Here is a 19,411-nt window from a genome sequence, read left to right on the forward strand (position 1 = left end):
TATTAAACACTTGGCGGAGAAGCTTGAAATGTTGATGTTACATGCCTAAATACTGGAAAATGTTGGCACCTGCTGTGATTCTCTAGTTCTGAACACAGATTTCCCCCCTTCCCTGCACCTGCCCCCCCCTCCTTCCTCAGTTCAGCAGTACAATCGATGCCTCTTCCTGTGGAGACGTTGCGAGGAGTGTTCAGGGTATTTCCTCCTCTTGTTCTGCTAAAACTAAAGGTTTCCTGAGAACAAGCGCGTTGTCAGACTGAGCAGTGGTACGTTCTTGCCTGTTTTCAGGTCTTGTGTCGCCTCTGACTCCTGGTACATTTTTGGAAACAGAATATCACCCTTACTCTTAGAGTGAGAATCCCCCTCTGTAACTGGCAGCACGTTGTATTTTGGCATGGGATGAATGAGTCTCTGGAATTGCCTGCACAAGTCTCATATGTCTAACTACAGCATTTGGCTGCTGCAGTTGGTGCATAAATGTGACTAATAGTCAGACCTGCTGGAACAAAACAAAGGCTGGTACTGCCCGGTTTGGTGTCCTGGTAGGGTGCTAATGTGTCCTTGTTTGACATACGCAGCATTCCTTCCCGAGTGCTTTCCCCTTCTTGCTGAGCTGAATTCAGCAGCACTGAGAAGCAGCAGCGTCCTTCTCCACATTGCATCTCAGAGAGAAGCTGCTGAGGTCAGGTTTTGAAGGCTGTTCCCCATGAGGCAGAAGGTACACCGTTTCTGCTTTTTAGCACAGTGCTGAATTTTACAGCACCCTGTCTGCAGTGGCCTAATGTCTTCTGTTGCTCTTTTTTCTGGTGACACAAAGAAATTACCCAGAAAAGCTCTATGTACTTTGCTTTGCTGCTTAACATGTGGCACTCGGGTTTCTGCTGACAAATGACGCCATGCTGGCCTCAGGCAAGAGGAAGGAAAGCTCAAATGCTCTTGTCGGGGCAAATCCGTGGTCTCAGAAGCCTTGTGTTTGCATAATCTCACCTTCTCCAAATAGGTGTCTAAGTCAGGAAGCGCACCCTCCCCACCTGAGAACTGATGTGTTTGTGCAATATGTGTCCGTCCTGCTTGTTTCTGAAGTGCTGTGAGTGCCCATCTGCAGATCCTTGTGTTTCAGAGGCCCTACAGAACTGAGCACGTTTGGATACGTGGTGCTGGTGGCACAGTTACAATTACATGAAATCATCCGTGGGCACAAAGGCCAAAAAAGCAATCTCTAATAATCACAACAATGCAAGAACATAAAGTTAAAACCAAACAAATGGACACGGATTTGAACTTCCAGACACATGAGGAAATCTCATATAAAGCTTGAGCCATGTCTCTGTGTTGTGTATCTTTGCAAATCCTATCGTTATTTAGGATCATGTTCTACATTCTTGGAATAAACTAAAAAGCTCATACTCTATGTACTGGTCTTAGTTTTATAAACTTTTCCACTGCACTTTTTTACTTCAGTATTTGTTTCCTTTCTCTATATTTAAATGCCTCAACAAACATCATTCAGCTGTTGCATTGTAAGTGGCTGGTGACTCGAGACAGACCCGGGAACTGGTAAGTTCTTGTTTCAGAGTAAGGCACAAAAGATGAGGTTTTCCACCCCTGTCTGCAGGCTGTCTCTTAGTGAGCCCTTGTAGGGTTTTGTCTCTTGTTTTCACTGTCTGTAAAACAGAGTGGTGATGAGCACTGCCTTTGTAAAAAGGGAAAGATCTCCAAATGAGGAGTGCTGTGTGAGAGCTTGGGAGAATTGCCGGTACATCCTAAGCCGGAGCCTGCTGCTGCAACCCATCATTGCTTTGGTCAGTTTACTGAGGGTCTGCTTCAGCTTCGTTGGCAGGAAAACGAAAGCCCCGTTGGGCAGTCCAGGGTTGCCGGAGGAATCTTTGATGCATGTGAAACTTTGTGTATTTGAAAAGATTTGTATAAGTTAAATATGCATCAGTGGCAGAAGCCTGGATTTTCTATGCGCATTCTTTCATCTGCATTTTGGCTAGTTGAAAAGTTTAATCTTAGTATTTACTCTGTGGTGGTTTGGGTTTTTTTTTAAGCATTGCAAATACAAGCTAATTCTTTTCATCTACTAGGAAGCAGATTAGCAAAGCTTTGACTGAAAGACATGACCACACGTCTCAGAAATCTACTAATTGCCCTTGAAGTATTTAGCTTTCCCAGACCTGTGGTTATGTTCCTCGTTTTGGAAATGCTGTGTTTCTGAATGTCTTTTATCATCCTGACTTCGTTACATTTTCAATCTGTCAAAAAGAAAATGAGTACCCAGATTCCAAAAGCCTTGAAAAAGGTCATTAAATAGATCAGACGAAAAGGAAATAGCATGTCTACTAAATCAAAGATGTTTTATACAAACCATGATGGGTCATGCTGAGAGCTGTCTAGCTTGTTGAGCTTAGCAATGTTTCTCTCCTTGAAAATTAGCCAAGAATTTCGCTCTTTCCATAGCTTTCTAATCCACCTGCACAGCAGAGTTCAGATCCTACAACTGGTGTGGTATGAACCCAGCATTCTTCTGACTGGGTAGTCTTGAATGCTTCTTTGATTACAACAAAATTAAGAATAGAGTTTAGCCTGTGATCTTACTTATCCTGTTAGTAACTTAAATGCTGTTGTGCAAGACATATGGTATGTCGAGCATAGGATTTTGACATACCTTTGCATCATTGACACCCACCAGAAAGTGGATTGGAATATAGTCAGCAGATGCAAATGAAATACTCTAAGTCTTTGCAGCTATTTAGTTCTCAGAGAAGTGCATTTCCTGAAGACACAGGATGTTCCTTTTTCTTTTGGGAAAGGATCTGGTGAAAACTGGGAATAGACACTGAACAGAAGGGGAACTTTCCTCTTCACTGATCAGATACTCTGAGCCACGAAGTATGGTGGTGTTTTCTAAATGGATGTGTCTGTGTGGCTCAAGGCATCTTCCCGAGGGTCTGTCTCTTAGTCACTAACTGCATCCTATCACTGGCTGTCGGGAAAGGGGAAACCCTTGCTATCTCGTTACAAACTCATAGGGCTACCAGCCCACTTTGTGCTGAGTAGCTAAGGGGTGGATATGATATAGTCTGGCCTACTAGGAGCCTGCATCCCCTGTATTTCTTGGCATAGATGCAGTACGTCTGGGGAACTGTGGATAGCTGACCAGGGGTTCAAAGCTCCCTGCACCAACTCAACACCCATTGCCTTAATGATCCAGCCTACAGCTAAAACTGCAGCTCAGTTTTCTTCAATTCCTTCGTGGTATTTGAGGCTTCTTCCTCTTGAGGTATTACTTGGCTCTTTCACGTATACTTCATTACAAAGACTAGTAAATGTAAGACATTTTTTTACAACTTTCAATTTGTTGGACAGGTTAATGACGAGAGATGTAAAAAGGATCCAGCCACTCAAGAAAAGGAAAAAAGTGATTGTATAAGCTTGAGTTTTGTCAAATGGGGCTTGAGTAAGGATCTGGTTTTAGAAATATCACAGGAGTTGATCCTTGAGAAAGCTTTTGACAAGACAGCGTTGTAGATCGGAAGGGGAAGGTCAGAGATGGTGGCAGGGCTGAGTCATCAGTTAGAAGAGCATGTGGGACTCTGGAGCGGACAAAAAGGACAACCAGCAGTGTGTGAGAAGACCTGGGGGCCAGTCCTTTAACTAAAAGACCTCCAAAATGAGATGGCCTAGTTGCTGCATTCATAAAAGAGAGGGGATAAAGAAGAAATAGATGCAGAAGCTGCTATTTTATATAGAAAGCATAGCAATTTTTAGAATGTTTTAATTTTTAGGGGAAGCATCTCTCATGCACCTTGAATCCTGACTAATTGGTGTTTAGGCATCACAAAGATAGTTGTTCTATCAAATTTTAAATGGATAAACCAATGAAAAAAAAAAGTATACCTCAGTAAATTTGGTCCTTATGTCAGTAGATGGTTATTACTTGCAGAGGGCAGTACAACTCCTCCAGCCCAATGCAGCACAAAGAGATACACAGAAAAAAAATTCCCCTCACTGCATGAGTTCATACTAATCAGTTAGGCAAGAGCAGAAGGTGTAATCTGGGGCTAATATGTTGTTACAAGCAAAAAATTCAGTAAGCAGCAGCAAGCCTGTGCTGATGAGTCCAAGACAAAACCAGGGACACTACAGTCAGGGGAACCAGGGTAATATTTGCACTCCCTTTTAAACAAGTAAAATTATACTAGGAAGTTTATTTGGGAGCTAATCTTTGCCAAAGTGGATAATATGATTCAGGAGACTATTTGTCCTGGCCAGTGTTGCTAGATATAAACTGAGGAAATGAGCCACAAGCTCTGTCCTTCCTGGGCTTTCCTTCAGGGTGTTTCTGCATGTGGACATCTCCTCCACCCTTGCTGTCGTGCTTCTTTGACAGGAGATGGTAGCACGTTCATGAATTAGGAGTCGGTGTAGTAACTGAAGTCAGAAAATTATAGGTACTTCTTTGTGTATTCAGACTATACAGGTCAGCATTGCTCTCTGCAAGACAGGAATACACGTTTCAGGAAAGATTATTTTGCAGCAACAGTTCTTGCGAAGGTAATTGTCTGGCAGCAAAGGGCAGTTCCTTGCACCTGACACTGTCTAGCTAAATAAAGTTGCATGTGTGTTCAGTACTAGGAGTCAACATTTCTCTGCAATCAATGGGCAGAGATAGATCTGTCCAGAAGTGATAATGTTAAACGGTTGAACGTATAAGGTGAATCGCCATCCAGATGCGTCTATTTCCCCTGACTATGCTGGTACACAGACAGCTTGCATAGACAAGTTGGCTGGAGTTAAGTCAGATGAATTTGCCCTTCTGTCATGGTTATCCGTTGGCACACAGCTCTGGGGAGCTCACAGCCACACTCAGGAGGCTGGTGTCGCACGGCGCCTGGCTCCTGGTGCTGTCATGTGTACTGGCACATCGGTCAGGGACTCTGTTCTGGTGGAGTTGTCCTTATTCCTACTGCCTTTTTGTTGCCATCTCCCTCCTGCACAAGTGTTATTGGAGGAAATCAAATGCTGGACTTGCTGCTTTGAAGCATTGAGTTTTTTAGGGAATAATTTTCAGGGCTTCTGGCTACTGCTAGCTGCTTGACACGCCCAGCATCAAACTAGGGACTCAGGCATTGATTGCACAAAAGATGGGACCAAAGAGGCAGACTCACATCACAAGAGAAAACAGAAATAAAACCCACTTTGTTCTGGATACTGCTAGAGGGCTGGCATCTTAGCAGATGGCATGCACAGGAATGCCAAGCTTGGACACATACCCCTTCCAGTTCAGCAGCCACTACTTTGTCTTCATGGTGCTATCCAGAATCCTGGTGCACAGGATTTCCTCCTATCAGCAGCATGGAGGTAGTGTCAGCTCCCTAAAACAACACAGCTTCAGGGTAGCAGGTAAGGACTGCTGGTCCTTGCCTCCCAATAGCTTCTCACAGGTGTTGCACAGTGTTTTGATCGTCTGGGGTCTGGTGTGGGAATGCTGTTTTGCAGAAGACTGTTTTGCAGTTGTTTAGGAAAAAAAATATACAGAGCTGTCTGAAGACTTTTTAACGGAAGAGACTAATCCAATGCAAACAAAGTGGTATGTGTGCATTCCTTTGCTATAGTTAGACTACATAGTGATAACAGAAAAACATACACCGGCAGAGCTTTCCCACGTAGATAGGTCTTTACTCTTTTTCTTTCTGGTATTTAAAATACACATAGCTTGTTTGTCTCAGAAGTTATTTCTTCTCGTTGGTTTCGGAGTAGGCCCTATCCACCCCACTTTGGGAAAATCATCAAATTGCAGCAGTCCCTGTAGCGGGCAGCAGCCTTGGTTGGTATGCTGTACTCCAGTCAAGCCATTGCAAACAAGCGCAGAGCACGATCCTCCAAGGCCAGAACCAGTGTTTTACAGTTACATTTTTTCTTAAGTGTTTCAGGATTGTCTACAAGTCTTCTTTAAGATCTTCATTTGAAAATACAAAGTGTTCTTAATAGAAAAAACCTGTTCGTTTGGTGATGTTCCTTCCACACCACGAAGTGCAAGCTCTGACTGATGAGCAGTGTAGAAGGTAAAAGTCTCCCACGTGTTAGAGAAGTTTGCTAACCTATGCAGACAGTGTTAGGGTAGGGTGTTACCTTCTTGTTTCCCACATACTACATGTAAACCTGGGACGGCCGAACATTTGCATATGTTGTTGAGATGATATTTAAGTTTCTGCTTAAGTTTCTCTATCCTTATTTAAACATACATTTGTTTCAGACTAAACAGTTCTTTCCACTGTTGTTCTTGAAATACTATAGTCTTATGTTTAATCCGTGAGGCAGTAGGAAATACATTGCTATCGTATAGTTGTGTTCTGGGGAGCTGCTTTACATAATGGAACTCAATGGTCACCAAGTCTCTGGACAATCCTTTTGACCTCACAGCACAGAGGCAGACCCACAACATAGCCGACTGGAGATGCTCAGCTGCAGGGCTTGCTGTCAGCCCTGCTCAGCGGTGCAGCAGCAACAATATGCCTGTCTGTTAGCCCCAGATCTTATTGTGTTTTATAGATCTGCATGTAATCTCTTGCACTTCACTTTGTGTTCACATATATGTGAGCTGGTAAAGTAATAAAAGGCAGGTTTTGCATTTCCCCTGTCATCGGTGGTGTGATCTGGAAGAGGAGCCAAAAGCCCTGTTCCTCCCTGGCTCAAGCTGGGGCACAGCTGCTGCAGGACTCTTGCTCTACAATGGGGGCTTGATCTGGGCATCAGCTGATGCTGTCAGAGCCACTTCCAGCATGTCCCTGAGATGCCTCTCTAGCTCAGAGGGAGTTTTGTCACTATTTTGCACTCCTTGTGGGCTGCTGCTTTGCCCCTGACCCAGCATGGATAGATTGGAAGTGATACTTACTGAAAGCGTGGGACGTGCGTTGTGTAGTCTCTCCCAGGATTTAGCTTCCAAAAGCTCATTAAACTGATCTGGTTAAGGGCCATCAACCCTCTTAGCTTAGAGCTATAAAGAGCTTCAGTGGACTCTACTCTTCTGGATACTGTCATGTCTGCAAATGTACTCTGTCATGGACAACAAAAAGCGGCCTGAGTCATGTCTGTCATCATGCTCCCTGCCATAAATATACTCACTAGTGTTTTTTTGTTAGACAATGTACTCCATGTAAGACACAGAGACTGATACTTCAATTGAGAGCAAGTAACTCACTGAGTCAGTAGAGTTATGTGCAAATAAAATCAGTAAGAAGTTCAGCATTGGGCCTTCAAGGCTCAGCTTTGATTCCTGGGTATGATAAGCATCCCGCTTCATGGAGCAAACTGGTGCTTTGCTGTGAATTTCTCATGTGCATCACTTGGTTATGAGGAACTTTGGTGCTGTATTATCTGTTCAAGTACATGAGGGCCCTGGTGCTCACACCTTTCCTTCAAGCCCCAACACATTGTGTGTAACTATATCTTTGCTTCAAATCTGGTGCTGCCAGAAGAAGTACCAGAAGGTTTATTTCCTTCTGGAAAGTTGGTCCATTTGCCTCCTTTTTTCCATGGTCAGGTGTGCTAGAGTGTCTCCTTAAGAGCCTTTGCATGTGATGCTACTGGCAAACCTGAAAAACAGTGGAGGAGGATGAATTGAAGTTGGTAGATAGTCCGGTTGCTTGGGTAATCCTGTCAAACTGCAGGAAATAAGCTTTAGTTTTTGTGTACAGTAAGTGTATAAACATAGCCAAAATGCTGCATTTTTCAGACACCTGAAGCCATGTGTTTTAACAATTGGAGCTGTGCTTGTTATTTTAAACTCGAACTGCAAAGCTTCCTGTCCCATGCATTTGCAACGTGGTGAGTAACTGCTCCTACGTATTGAAAAATTAGATGATTTGATAATGAACAGACGTCTCCCAGCCTTTATTCTGTCTCCTGAATGAGATAATCTTTCACCTCTTAACTTGTTCCATTGCCGTGAGCTCACTTTATCAGACTGTGTCAATGAATGTGTTTCACCGCGGGTCTGTTTTAACTGAAGGTATGTCTGTAGCTGTCCTCCTCTACTGCCAGGTACCCATGAGGCTCCTTCACCTCAAGTAAGCTGAATCCTTGTTTGCAAAACCTGCCTCTTTCATCCTGAGCACCTAGGAGATGAGGTGATTTTCTTTCTTGGGAATCAGAAAGGGGCATCCTGCTCACTGAGGAAAGCAGGCATAAGATGTAAGTCTAGATTTAAAAGGCAAGGAAGGATGCTGTACAGACCGTAGCTTTGTGAAATGGTTGTCTCTGAAGAAGAGTTCAGCTGGGGGAAAAAACTTCCATCAGATTGGCTTTACTTTAACTTTTGCCTTTATTTCTTCTTTATCTTTTATCATTTATCTTCCATCTAAGCTGAATTCATCATGTTCAAAAACCATAATTAGAATTCCTAAATAGCATGGAAATGGCAAGTTATTGGGAATTTTTGAATAATTTCTTATTTCTATTCAATTGTGAAATTTCCTCACTCACTGCCAAGATGCTTCAAAATCGCTACTTTATTAGAAATGAAGACTGTTGTTCTGCAGGTGGTCCATTTAACATAGATATTTAGTGCACAATTCCTTGTATGTCAAGCTAGGGTAAGGTTAAAACTGTGCCCTCAAAGCTGAGTCTACTCTGCCCTCTTGTGTCTTTGGAATGTGCTGCCAAATGCTCCCCAAATACAGCAGCTTTGTCCTAAGAACTGGAAATTTCCCCCCACAGACTTAAGAGTAAGTTACAAAGACATGGGTATTCAGATACAGGTTAATTCTTCAGTGATGAGTAGGGACTGACATACGTTTGAAGTCAATCCATTCTACAAGTTTCCTCATGCACACACATGTCTGAGGGAAAGGGAAAACAACTTAAGAATATTTTTAATACAGCTCAGAAGTGCTAAAATAAACCTGGTGGAACACTCTGTAAAGTTGTGGCTTCTATGAATAAAGTTGTGGGGTTTTATGAAGCTTCAACTGAAAAAAAATTATCTGCTAGAGGCAGGAGTGAGGAAGAGGTTCTTCCAGATGACAGAGACTGGACTGCTGTGAAGTTATGTGTTGTCTTAGCTTGGCTGACTCCTTGATGTACCAACTTTTGACCTTAGCAGAAGTAACAGTCCAAAGCTATAATAAGTTTACCGTGATTAAAGGGATTCTGAAGGACAAAAAACTCCAGTCATGTAGTGATTTAAATTAAGATACCTTCAAGATAAGGTTCAGCTATATGCTAAAAAAAGAACCTGCCAGCTTCTCTATGTGATTGGTTGTGGTTTTGGTTGAAAATGAACTTAGGAGGCAGGGGTGAGCTGGAAGTTCATATTTCCTCCCCTTATTGTATTAGGAGAAAAAGAGGTTGCCCTGGCTGTGCATCCTCTCCATCCCCCCAGGAGCAGAGTGCAGCAGTGCAAGCTGGTGGAAGCTCCAGTGAAGTAGAGTTTACAGAAAATATATTTATTTTTAAAGAGGCTTAAGCATTTTCAAATGACAGAGCCAACTATTCTATTAAAGAGTGGGTTTTCTCAACAAAGTAGGAAGTTTAGAGTTTAGAGCTGTAAATCTTTCAGATAGCTTAACATTTGCTCCACAAGCGCTGGATGATGACTGACCTGGGCCAGTCTTGATTTTAACATGGATGTTTTTCTCCTCATCTTAAGGGTGTTTACAGCAGAGACCAGCACTTTTCAGGAGCAGCTTTGTCATTTCTCTGCATAGAGCATTGAGTGATATGGAGGTCATGCACCCTGTATCTTCAGAAATAATACTCCACAGGGAGCAACTCAGGCACAAGCTGTGCTCCATTTGTTAAGTAGAATTAAGTGGTTACACACTTGTGTGCTTTGGGCCAAGCATTTTGCACACTCCAGGACTCCAGGACTCCTCTTATGCTCCTTTGACAAACTGCATCCTCCCTCCACCTGTTCCAGAAATTCACTGTACCAACTTCTTTTACCTTTCCATTCTCCTCAGCATGCCCCTCTTACACACCTTCTCTGTGTAAACTGAGAAGATGGTGCTGCAAACGAGACAGTACCGAGCCTGGTCAGAAGACAGGATATTCTTGAGTGAACACCTTTTTTATGTTTTTCCCATAAAAGTTTCAGGATTTTGATTGCTCATGCTCAGACTGAAGCTTCAAACAGGTAGTTTGTTCAGCTCTTCTAATGACCCCAGTAGCATCATAAAGTCTTTTTCCTGAAACTCCTTAAACCAGCTCCATAAAGACCCCCCTCGCCAAGGGGAGATGAAGACTTCTCCCCACTTTGCAAATGGGAAATCAGAGATAGAATGTGTTCAGTGATTGGGTCATGGTCCTGTGATAAGAGGTTGGTGGTGGTGGGAATAAGTACACGTTCTTGAGGTAGTGAAGGATGGTGTATTATGAGGTACAGAAACGTGTTGAGGCTGTAAATCTGAATTTTAATAGGCAGTGGCCTCCTTGTGTGTTTTTTTTTCCTAGCCACAGATTTTGATCTATCCTCACAGGTGACCATGAATTCTCTTTTTAAACTCCGTTTCTGAAGACAAGAAAATGCAGTTTGTTGATGTATGAATGCAGAGCGTTGGATCTGCAATTTATTATTTGTTGTCTTAGCCCTCCAAAATCATAAGGACCCAAGAAATCTGAATAGGAAACTATTTTATTATTCTTCTGGTTTTATGGTTTATTTTTTTCCCCACAGTGATCCACAGTTGTCCTTTGTGTCAATACTTCTGAACCATTTGTAGTGCAAGGACCATCTACCCTCACCAAAAACCACCCTGGGACTGTCTTGTGCAGTCCTGTCACAGTGGTTCCCATTTACTATCATGTAAGATTTGGTTCAGCTGGTAACAGCCATGTATGTGTGTTCAGTGTTGGGCTTCTTGTGCCTTCTTTCTTTTGGGAGTTTGATACCCTGTTACCATTTGGCAGTCTGTCTGCAAGCCACCAGTGGTGCACGGGCCTTGGGTAGAGGAGCACTGCTCAACATCTCTTACTAAAGCAAGTCCCAAGCATAAATACTTACAGCAGTTCTCACTACCAGAAAACTTTTTTTCCCCAGCCAGTATTTAGTTTGCATCTTCCCCATCTTCACATCCCATTGCTCCTGTCACTATTGTTGAACTTTATCCGGAATAATCCCCTCCTTGGCACCAACACCCTGGTTTGAGTGCTCTTTCAGCTCTCTCTTGTTGGTTAGCCGTGTTACTCATCCTGTAAACTGGCCTTCATCAGTCATGTTTTCCACCTTCATAATAATGTTGTTGCTCCATGAGAGACAATGCCCACCCCAGAGCAGGACCTGCCAGAGCTGACTACCCAAACGCTGTGCAAAGGGAGGCGGTTGCTGCCTGTCACCTACGACCTGTTGGTGCCAGCTTCCCTGCTCTCTTGAGAGGTCGTACTGCGGACTCTACCCCCATGTTTGCAATGAACATGATCCCAGCTGTGATCTCCATTCAAGGGTGATGGAGGGATAAAGTGTAGGTAGCAGTGGAAGAATAGAAATGACAATTGAAAGAAAGACTGGCATAGAAAATAAATTGGAATGAGGGTGACAAACAATGCTAAAAATAAAAAATGAGAAGAGAGGGAGCTCTATGAGAAAATATAGAAAGCAGATACCACAAAGTTTGTGCCAAGGCATACAATAAAAATGAGGACAAAGACAGGGGAGGAACACAGTGACAGTATTTTGACTTTTAAATTCAATTATGATGTGTTGTTTCTAACAACAGAAACGCTACAGATACTTTTGTACTTGTCTGAAGTGAGAGGTGAACCCTCTCCTGGACTAAAGAGTATTTCCTTGTTGCTGTTAAGTTGGCAGTTCTGGACCTGACGTGGTCCACCTGGAGTCCTGGCTGTATTTCAAAGGCAGGTCTCTGAGAGACTACCAGGCACTTAGGAAAATAAAGAAATACCACTCTCTAAGCGTGCCTTGTAAAAATGTACAGCCTCTTATATCACAGCAGTCTTTTGAATAATGGAGAGATTTTTCCTTCTGATATCTTCAGTTCTGTAAAGGCTGCATGAAGATAGGGCTAATAATTACGGTTATCTGTTTATCCTGTGGTTCTATATATGTGCCCAAAGGGAGGAAGGAATTGCCTGATTTTTTGTTTGAGATCCAAAGTGGAAAGCATAGAAGTTGCATTTGTAATAATCTCTTGGGAACTAAGGGCACTTGTTCGTAACCAAGGATGGAAGATGAGGCAGTCTTCTCCAAACTTGCTATTTTAGAAGTCTCTTCCAGTCAGCGGCATCCCAACATCCAGCTCAGAGCTGAGTACCGATGATAGAAGAGTGACCATGTTGGCTCCTTGCATGGGTTCTGGGTTGTATCAGCTCTGTGTCCTGACACAAGTACAGAGTCAGTTCTGCTTGCTGTGCACAGCTAATGCAGCTCCGTGGGAGGCGTGCCACGGCTGTGGCCTCGTACGTGAATAGTTCTCAGGTTGCTTTTATAAAGTGCTTGATCCACACTGGGGGTCTCTGATGCAAATGAGAATGTTGCCTGGTTTTAGCCAGGAGGGTTAGGCTGTAGTGTCAATACAAAGGGTCAGTGGGGGGGCCAGACTCGTGTCACCCATTCTCACCTCTAGACTGTTATGTTTATTTGTTTGTGTATTTATTGTTGTCCTTTTTGGCAATGGTTTCCCATGGTGACAGGTCACTGCTGGTTTGCGAAGAAGCAGTGACAGTGGCCAAGGGTCCACCGCCTGACCGCAGCTCAGTAGGATCTTCGTAAAGCAGCTTACCTCGGTGGGAGGAGAGGGAAAGGTTCCACTGGGTGTTCACTTGCACTTTGTGGATTGATCGTATGGTGTAGTTCCATGATGATGTAAAACAATGTTGAGGTTGACCCTCAGCCGTTGAATGAGGTCTGTCCTGGACCTCAGTGCGGAGAAGGTGTGCCGAGACTGCTGTCACTCTGACAGCAGGAGCTTGGTGATGAGAGAAAGCTTCAGCATGTATTTGCCACCCTTGGGAAAGAGGAGAGGGTCATCACTGGCAGCTGGAGGACTTTTTTAAAAAACCTACAGCTAGCTGCGGTATTGCAGTGTGTGCAGTTAAACTCAGAGCAGAGGCTTTCTAGCTGTAGGCTATACTGCAATCTTGGGTTGAGCGAGGGTGTGTTTGCCCTCAGGTCTGGCTGTGAATTAATGGTCTGTTTTAGAGGCTTCAGTGGGCTAGAATTGCGTTCTTGGTGGAGAAAATGCCAGTGCTGTGCAAAGTCAGCAGGAGCACTTTGAGATGCTAAGAGTCTCCTCTGCTAATTTTTGTTGATCCAGGTGGTCTTTTCTAAGTACAAAGTCAAAGAAATTACTGTTTGCCCCTTCCTTCATCTCCCCATGCAAGTGTCATGTAATTGGCAGGAGTGCTGAATCTTCCCTGTCTCCCGTTCATGTTTGCATGGGAGAGAAAGGGAGGGAAGTGAGGTGGAACCATACGTCCCTCTGCATCTGCACTCCGAAGGCAAAGTTATTTGTGAGCCTTAAGCATATGGATGGGAGAGCTGCCAAGCCAAAGTTGTTCCCAAGTGTCTGTAAACTACATCTGATTCCTTAAATTCATCCAACTAAGGAACTTTTGCTCTGGCAAAGGGTTGTAAATATTACAGTACCTGTCACTTTTGGATGCTGCTTTCTGTTTTCATAGCAGCCAACTGAAAGCTTTGAAGTCTGGGATGTTTTGTTTAGCTTTGTAGAGGCTGACCTTAAAGCATCAATCTTTCTGCTCCTTTTAGGATATATGAAAATAGTCTTTTCTTTTCACAGAAAACTTCTCGCAGCAACAGTATTGCTAATGGCCAGAGTTCTCAGATATTCTTGGAGTGCTGAAGCATGTATTGCGATATGTATACCAAAAGATAGAGTTTTGCCTCTCTGTTATTTTCAGTGATTCAATTTTCTCTTTTGTGTGAGGGAACATGCATAAAAGTATACTTATAATGAAGTGAAAAGCGTTAATCTAAACAATGCGTTTAAAGTGATTCCTGGCTGCACGGCGCTCTCGGAGTGTAGTTTTACTGGGGGTTTAGTTTACGTGTACTTTTCAGTGCACCATCTGCACAGCATAGCCTCCAACCTGTTTGGATTCTGTGTGCTCACTGGGATAGATGTGGATGGTAGTGGCCGTCACATTTTGCTTATTTTCAAGACAAGTTGCTGGTTGATATAAACCTGTGACTTGAGTTTGCTAGATACAGTTGGTCCCATCATTTGTGCTGGTCTCCATTTGCTTCAAGGAGCAAGATGTTATGCTGTTTCTCTTCAGTAATCTTAGAAATGAGTTTTGGCAGACCTGTTCTGAGTTGCAGTTCAGTACTGCACAGCTAACTGGAGTTATAACTCATTTGTGACTCCGAAATTCACCTGGTCGTAGCTAAAACTCTATGGAGGCAGTACTTGTAAGACTGTGCTCACTGAGGAGTTAAGTTGGGTAGTTGCCCTTACTGGAGTGATGTTCTTGCTTTGATTTTGTCACTGTGTGCACAGCTTTTGTCTGAAAGTCTTTGGGCCCACTGACCTGTCCCAGAGCCATGGCTAAAGCCACGGTTCTCTTTGCACTTGAAATTGCAACCCAGCCCTCTTGAGCAGTGGAGATTTATGCTCAAGTACTTTGAGTCCTACAATGCTTTCCCCTTTTCCTGCTTCATTCCTAGAGGAATCAAAGTTCTTCTACAGTCAACAGAATGTGAATCCTAGAGCTGTTCAACCTACTGAGTCTTTAAGAGGGCTGAGTTTTGACTCCAGCCTTCGCACAACCCCATGTGAACAAGCAGAACATCATCAGAAACACCCTGGAGCAGACCTACTCTGTTAAATTTTACTGTGATTTCCCTGTTTTTTCTCTTTAACCAAAGTCCACTGAGCAGTCTTGCCAAGGTGTCTCAGTGTCTCAGCGGTGCTCTGACCGGCTTTGTCAGACCAAATGAGCACTGATTTCATGGCCAAGAGGTCCCGGTGGACAGTAGGATGAATTACATGGCTGGCACCTTGGCTGAAGTAAGTCCGCGGTGGAAGCTGCCACCTGAGGGACCCTACAGTAATGATGGCTTTGTGAGACTGCCTACTCCAGCCACACCTGCTGACCATTCAGGTTTTTGTAAAATGCTGTAGGAGATTGTGCATGAAGGCTCATGCTAAGAGCTAGGATCCCTGTTGCTTTTCCCATCACTGGCTAATTCTTCTGCAGCTACTTATTCCTAAATAGGTGACTGTTTTTGCTACCTAATGGTGAAAATATGGACTTTATATTTTGATTTAGATTATCTAAAAATTGGGCCTTCTTCTGACCTGTTTCCACAAACCCAAATTCACTGTCTAAAAGTCTTTCCAGTGCTTTAATATCAACTGTTAAAGTAAAGCTGACTATCAAGAAGCAGTTAGTGTGGAGAGAGCTGGTAATGATGCAGCTGAGAAGCTAAACCCCTCATCTCCATTTGAGTCTTTTTTTTTGTCTTGCAGATGAGAGGATCTGTTCACCACCCTTTATGGAGCTGACAAGTGCCTGTGGAGAAGATACCTTGCAGCTTATAGAGAAGAATGGACTGGCATTCCCATTCAGTATGTACATGGGCTTTTCCTTGGTGCTTCTAGTAAGTTCTGAGTATTGCAGGTACACCCCCCCCAAAATGTAGCCAACACTGTAGGAGTGTGGGTTTCATTGCCAAAGTGTCAGGAATGTTAAAACCTTCCTGCAACAAATGCTCTGAAGCAATCTACTTGGAATGTGGAACAAAACTCCTCCCTAGCAGCTTTTACTTTGCCCTTTACTGATGTTCCTTACTTTAAACATGTTGCTACAGTAAACGTGTTCCTGGGAAATGCTAATAGTTCTAACAAAGTTAGCCTCTTGCCCTGAACTTGTGCAACATGCTAGCCACATTCACTATTTTTCTTGGGAAAATCACTGCCTTGCTGACTCTGCTCCCTTTTTTCACATACCCCTCTCTTTCCCTAGTCCAGGCTACAAATACAGTCTTAGAGGGTACAATAAATTACCATAGATAGCACGCTCCAAGAGCCCACAGCTTCAAACAACTGCTGTGAACTGTTTGTGGTTTGTAGGGCTTCATTGTGGGGCTTGTGCTTTAATTCGTTCGTTTATTTGATTCCTTGCAGTATAAAGTGAGCAGAATCTGTTAGTCGGTGTTTGTTCCCTTGGTGCTTGCCTCATTTGTAAGATTCAGAGGTAAAGTTTTGCGGAAAAAGCATGTTTTGCTCTCCCTGCCATCGCTTTCCCAAACAAGGCAGGTCTCCTGAAGCTAGGTTGTGAAGCAGTAGTTAAAGCCCGCTGACTGGCTTTGACCCCCCTTCCTCACCCATGCACATTGCCCTCTCCATCCAGGCAGGCTAGCGCTCAGTGGGCAGCAGCATAGCCCATATATTCAGAAGGCCTCAATCAACCCATCTAAATGATGCTGAAGTTAAAAAATAACACTGACAATTAATATAACATGGTATTGTGGGAGTGCTTTTTCTATCTCCCCTCTCTCCTTTTTTTTTCCTGAAAAACCCTCCTGCTCTCCAGAGAATGTGTCTGTGAGACACACATCATCCAAGACTTGAGTTACCAGCTTATTTTGGACTCTGGTACAGGTCGTCTGCCTTTCATGCTGTCCTCTTGCCTGGCAATTTGACTGTTCCAACAATCCCCAAAGAAGTCTCTCCTATCCACCACCTCACTATTTGCAAGGATTCATCTTCTCTGCTTAGTGTGTAAATAACATCAGCTCCAGTCATTGTGTGGGTCCCAGGGACTTTAGCTCTTCTCTGGTTTCGTAATAGCAGAAGCATGTTGTTTCTTTTATCTTACTGATTTTAGGATGGAGGTAAGAACCAGAATATACAGAGCAGGTAAGGTATATGAAGGAGAAAGAAGAACTGCTGGATTCTTTCTGCTTTTTTTTTTGTCCCTCTCTATGGTTACCTGCAAAAAATATGTTGCATCTTAGTTTGGTTCAGCCTATTCTGTTTCCTGCTCTTCCCCCAAAACAGGGAGGTTAGGAAAAGAAGTTGGTTTCCACTGTGTCCAAGTTCCCTTGTTTTCAGGACAGTGGTGTTTTGTGGCACCTGTAAAGTAGCTCCAGCCTCAGGCAAAATCACATACTTGTGAATATGCCCTCCGAGTAGGCAAGATGGCAATACCAGTTCTGATGCTAACTTCATAGCTGATGCTTTGCACCTCTGTCCAGTCCTAATAATAACCTCTACTTGCACCTTAGTTACATGGAGGAGTTGAGAGAGTAGGGCTTGGAGCAAACAAAGCTTTGCAGTGATTGAGGACACTGTTCAAGGAGAGACTGTCACTGATATCTGGTACAGTCAATGCCTTGGTCTGGTGAATTCCAGTATTTGCACGTTTGGATGGGAATGCATTTACAAGGTTTTGTGTGCCCTATTTCAGTGGTGCATTTTTTTTTCTTTTTTATTTACCCAGTTTGTAAAACCAGAGTGGCCCACGGAACCAACTCTCACGAGGTGAGTTAAAAAAACTTTTGTCGTGTTATCCGCCTGCTTCCAGTCCCTCCATGGTGGTTTGGCTGGTGCTTTCTGATCCTGTAGTAGGCAGAATGAGGGCTATACCCAAATGACTTCCCTTTCCTTGCCTCTTCCTTTTGTTTAATGGCACCATTATTTATTCAGATTTATCTGAAATTTAGTTAAATATGACTTTAACCTCTTGACATGGAAGTTCTTCTAGCAGTTTCTAGCTTCTGTCATCTAGTTGTTTCTAGCAGTTTGCAGTCTCCAGTCAGCTCTGTCTGCAAGGAATCTCCTTCTGTGTTTCCTTTGGTGGGAGGTCACACTAAGTGATATTTCCACCTCACCATGTTTCTCTTCCAATGTGTATGTGGTTTAGGTGAGAAATGGTTTTGTGCTGCAAATGAAGCAGCTGGTTCCTCTCTGTGAGGGGAAGGGAAGAGCAAATAGAGATGGTTTCCAGGCACGTTCAGTTGTAATAACACAGTTGGAGCTGTGGGGAGAACAGGGCTGGTAGAACTGTCTACCTTCCCGTAAGGCAGTTACCGTTAAAATGGTTGTGTATTACTGGAAGGAGTGCATTCCCTATGAGCCTAGCTTCCTCTAAATTTAGGTGAGTTGAGTCCCATTATAATTCTTTTCCATTTGTGCTTCCTGCCTTCCTGCTTATCGCAGCTCAGTTTTGAGAATCCAGCCCTCACTGCTGGCTCTCCTAACGTCTGGCTTCCTTTGTTAACAATGTGGTTGTTGGTCCAGGTTTCCCAGCTGCACCTGAAACATGCAGTATGTTGCTGCAGTGTCTCCAAGAGCTGAAGGCCCTGAAGTAAAATGTAAATCTGGATGAGCAGGAGGGCTATGGCTGAAATCTTGGGTGACCACCACTTCCTTTTAAAAAAGCAGCGAGATTTTTTGTGCAGGCCTTAGCTTGGATCATTTTACTAGCCGACAGATGGTCCTATTAGTTTGTTGCCATTATGAATTTTTCTGTAATTCCTAAGAACACTTAGGGACTGGATTGTTAATGAATTTAAGAATCTAGCTTTCCTGCTGATTTTTCTGTAGAAGATTCTTCTGCAACTGCAACCAGAAATGCATTAATCTTTCAGTGCTTGTCTAGTCAGGCTTGGACTTTGTTTCACTGGTGAATCTCTCTGTACTCTTCTTTCGTACAGTGCAGACATACCTCAGCCTCCTGACAGAATTCCATTTTCTGAGCAAAAATTAGACTAAAATACAGTTGTAAGCTTCACTTTATCACAGGAACTTAAGACTGGAGCCTAGGAGGACCCTTGGAAAAAAGCTTGAAGCTGTGCATGGTACTTTATGTAGTTAGTAGTAGTAGTCACTTTTGGAGTTGCTGAGTTCTCAGGAGTGATCCAAAAGTGTATATATTATCAAAGAGGAGCTGTCTTATAATGGATATTTTATGGTTAATAATGGCAGAGGAAGTGTAGAATAAATACTCTGCTTCCAGTACAGTCTGTCTAAAGATGGAGCATAGGTTTGGAAGCAAGAAATTGTGTCCTGTTTGATTAATGACTCCTTTTTTTGCTTCTGGTAAATCGCATCCTTTTCTGTAGAGATATTCCCACTGCAGAGCTGATACTGGAGCTAGAACACAGCTTGACCAGAAACCTGCTTTTCTTCTTCAGATGACTATTCAGAAAGTTCAAGTACTGGCTAACAGGGACAGCTAAAGGTGCAGGCTTGAGTTTGGGTTTGGTGCCAGCCAAGGCTCACAGACTCTGCATTTTGCAGTGAATACACAAGCTAGTTAAGCCAAGGTGCTGTTAGTCTTCTTGTGATGTCCCACAGTTCTGTATAGCTTTCACACTAGAAGTTCAGCAGTTCAGCACTTGAACTCCACTTTGCCAGCACCCTTTGTTAGATCAGAGATGATGCCTGAAGGCTTTCCTTCCCAGCGGCCAGCAAGTCAGAAC

General features: G+C 43.4%; 1 protein-coding gene across 7 annotated transcripts in view; it reads left to right on the forward strand.

Annotated features, from left to right (window-relative positions):
• Window positions 1-19,411, forward strand: part of ITPK1 (inositol-tetrakisphosphate 1-kinase) — a 154,046-nt gene that overhangs the window by 115,994 nt on the left and 18,641 nt on the right. For all 7 annotated transcript variants that reach the window (XM_086749208.1, XM_086749209.1, XM_086749210.1 and 4 more), the window contains 2 exons: window positions 15,453-15,551; window positions 17,428-17,468. In XM_086749208.1, coding sequence (XP_086605334.1) covers window positions 15,453-15,551; window positions 17,428-17,468 — 140 coding nt within the window. The remainder of the gene's footprint in view (window positions 1-15,452; window positions 15,552-17,427; window positions 17,469-19,411) is intronic.

This window comes from Chlamydotis macqueenii, chromosome 5 (genome assembly GCF_036417535.1).
Source record: "Chlamydotis macqueenii isolate bChlMac1 chromosome 5, bChlMac1.mat, whole genome shotgun sequence".
NCBI lineage: Eukaryota > Metazoa > Chordata > Aves > Otidiformes > Otididae > Chlamydotis > Chlamydotis macqueenii.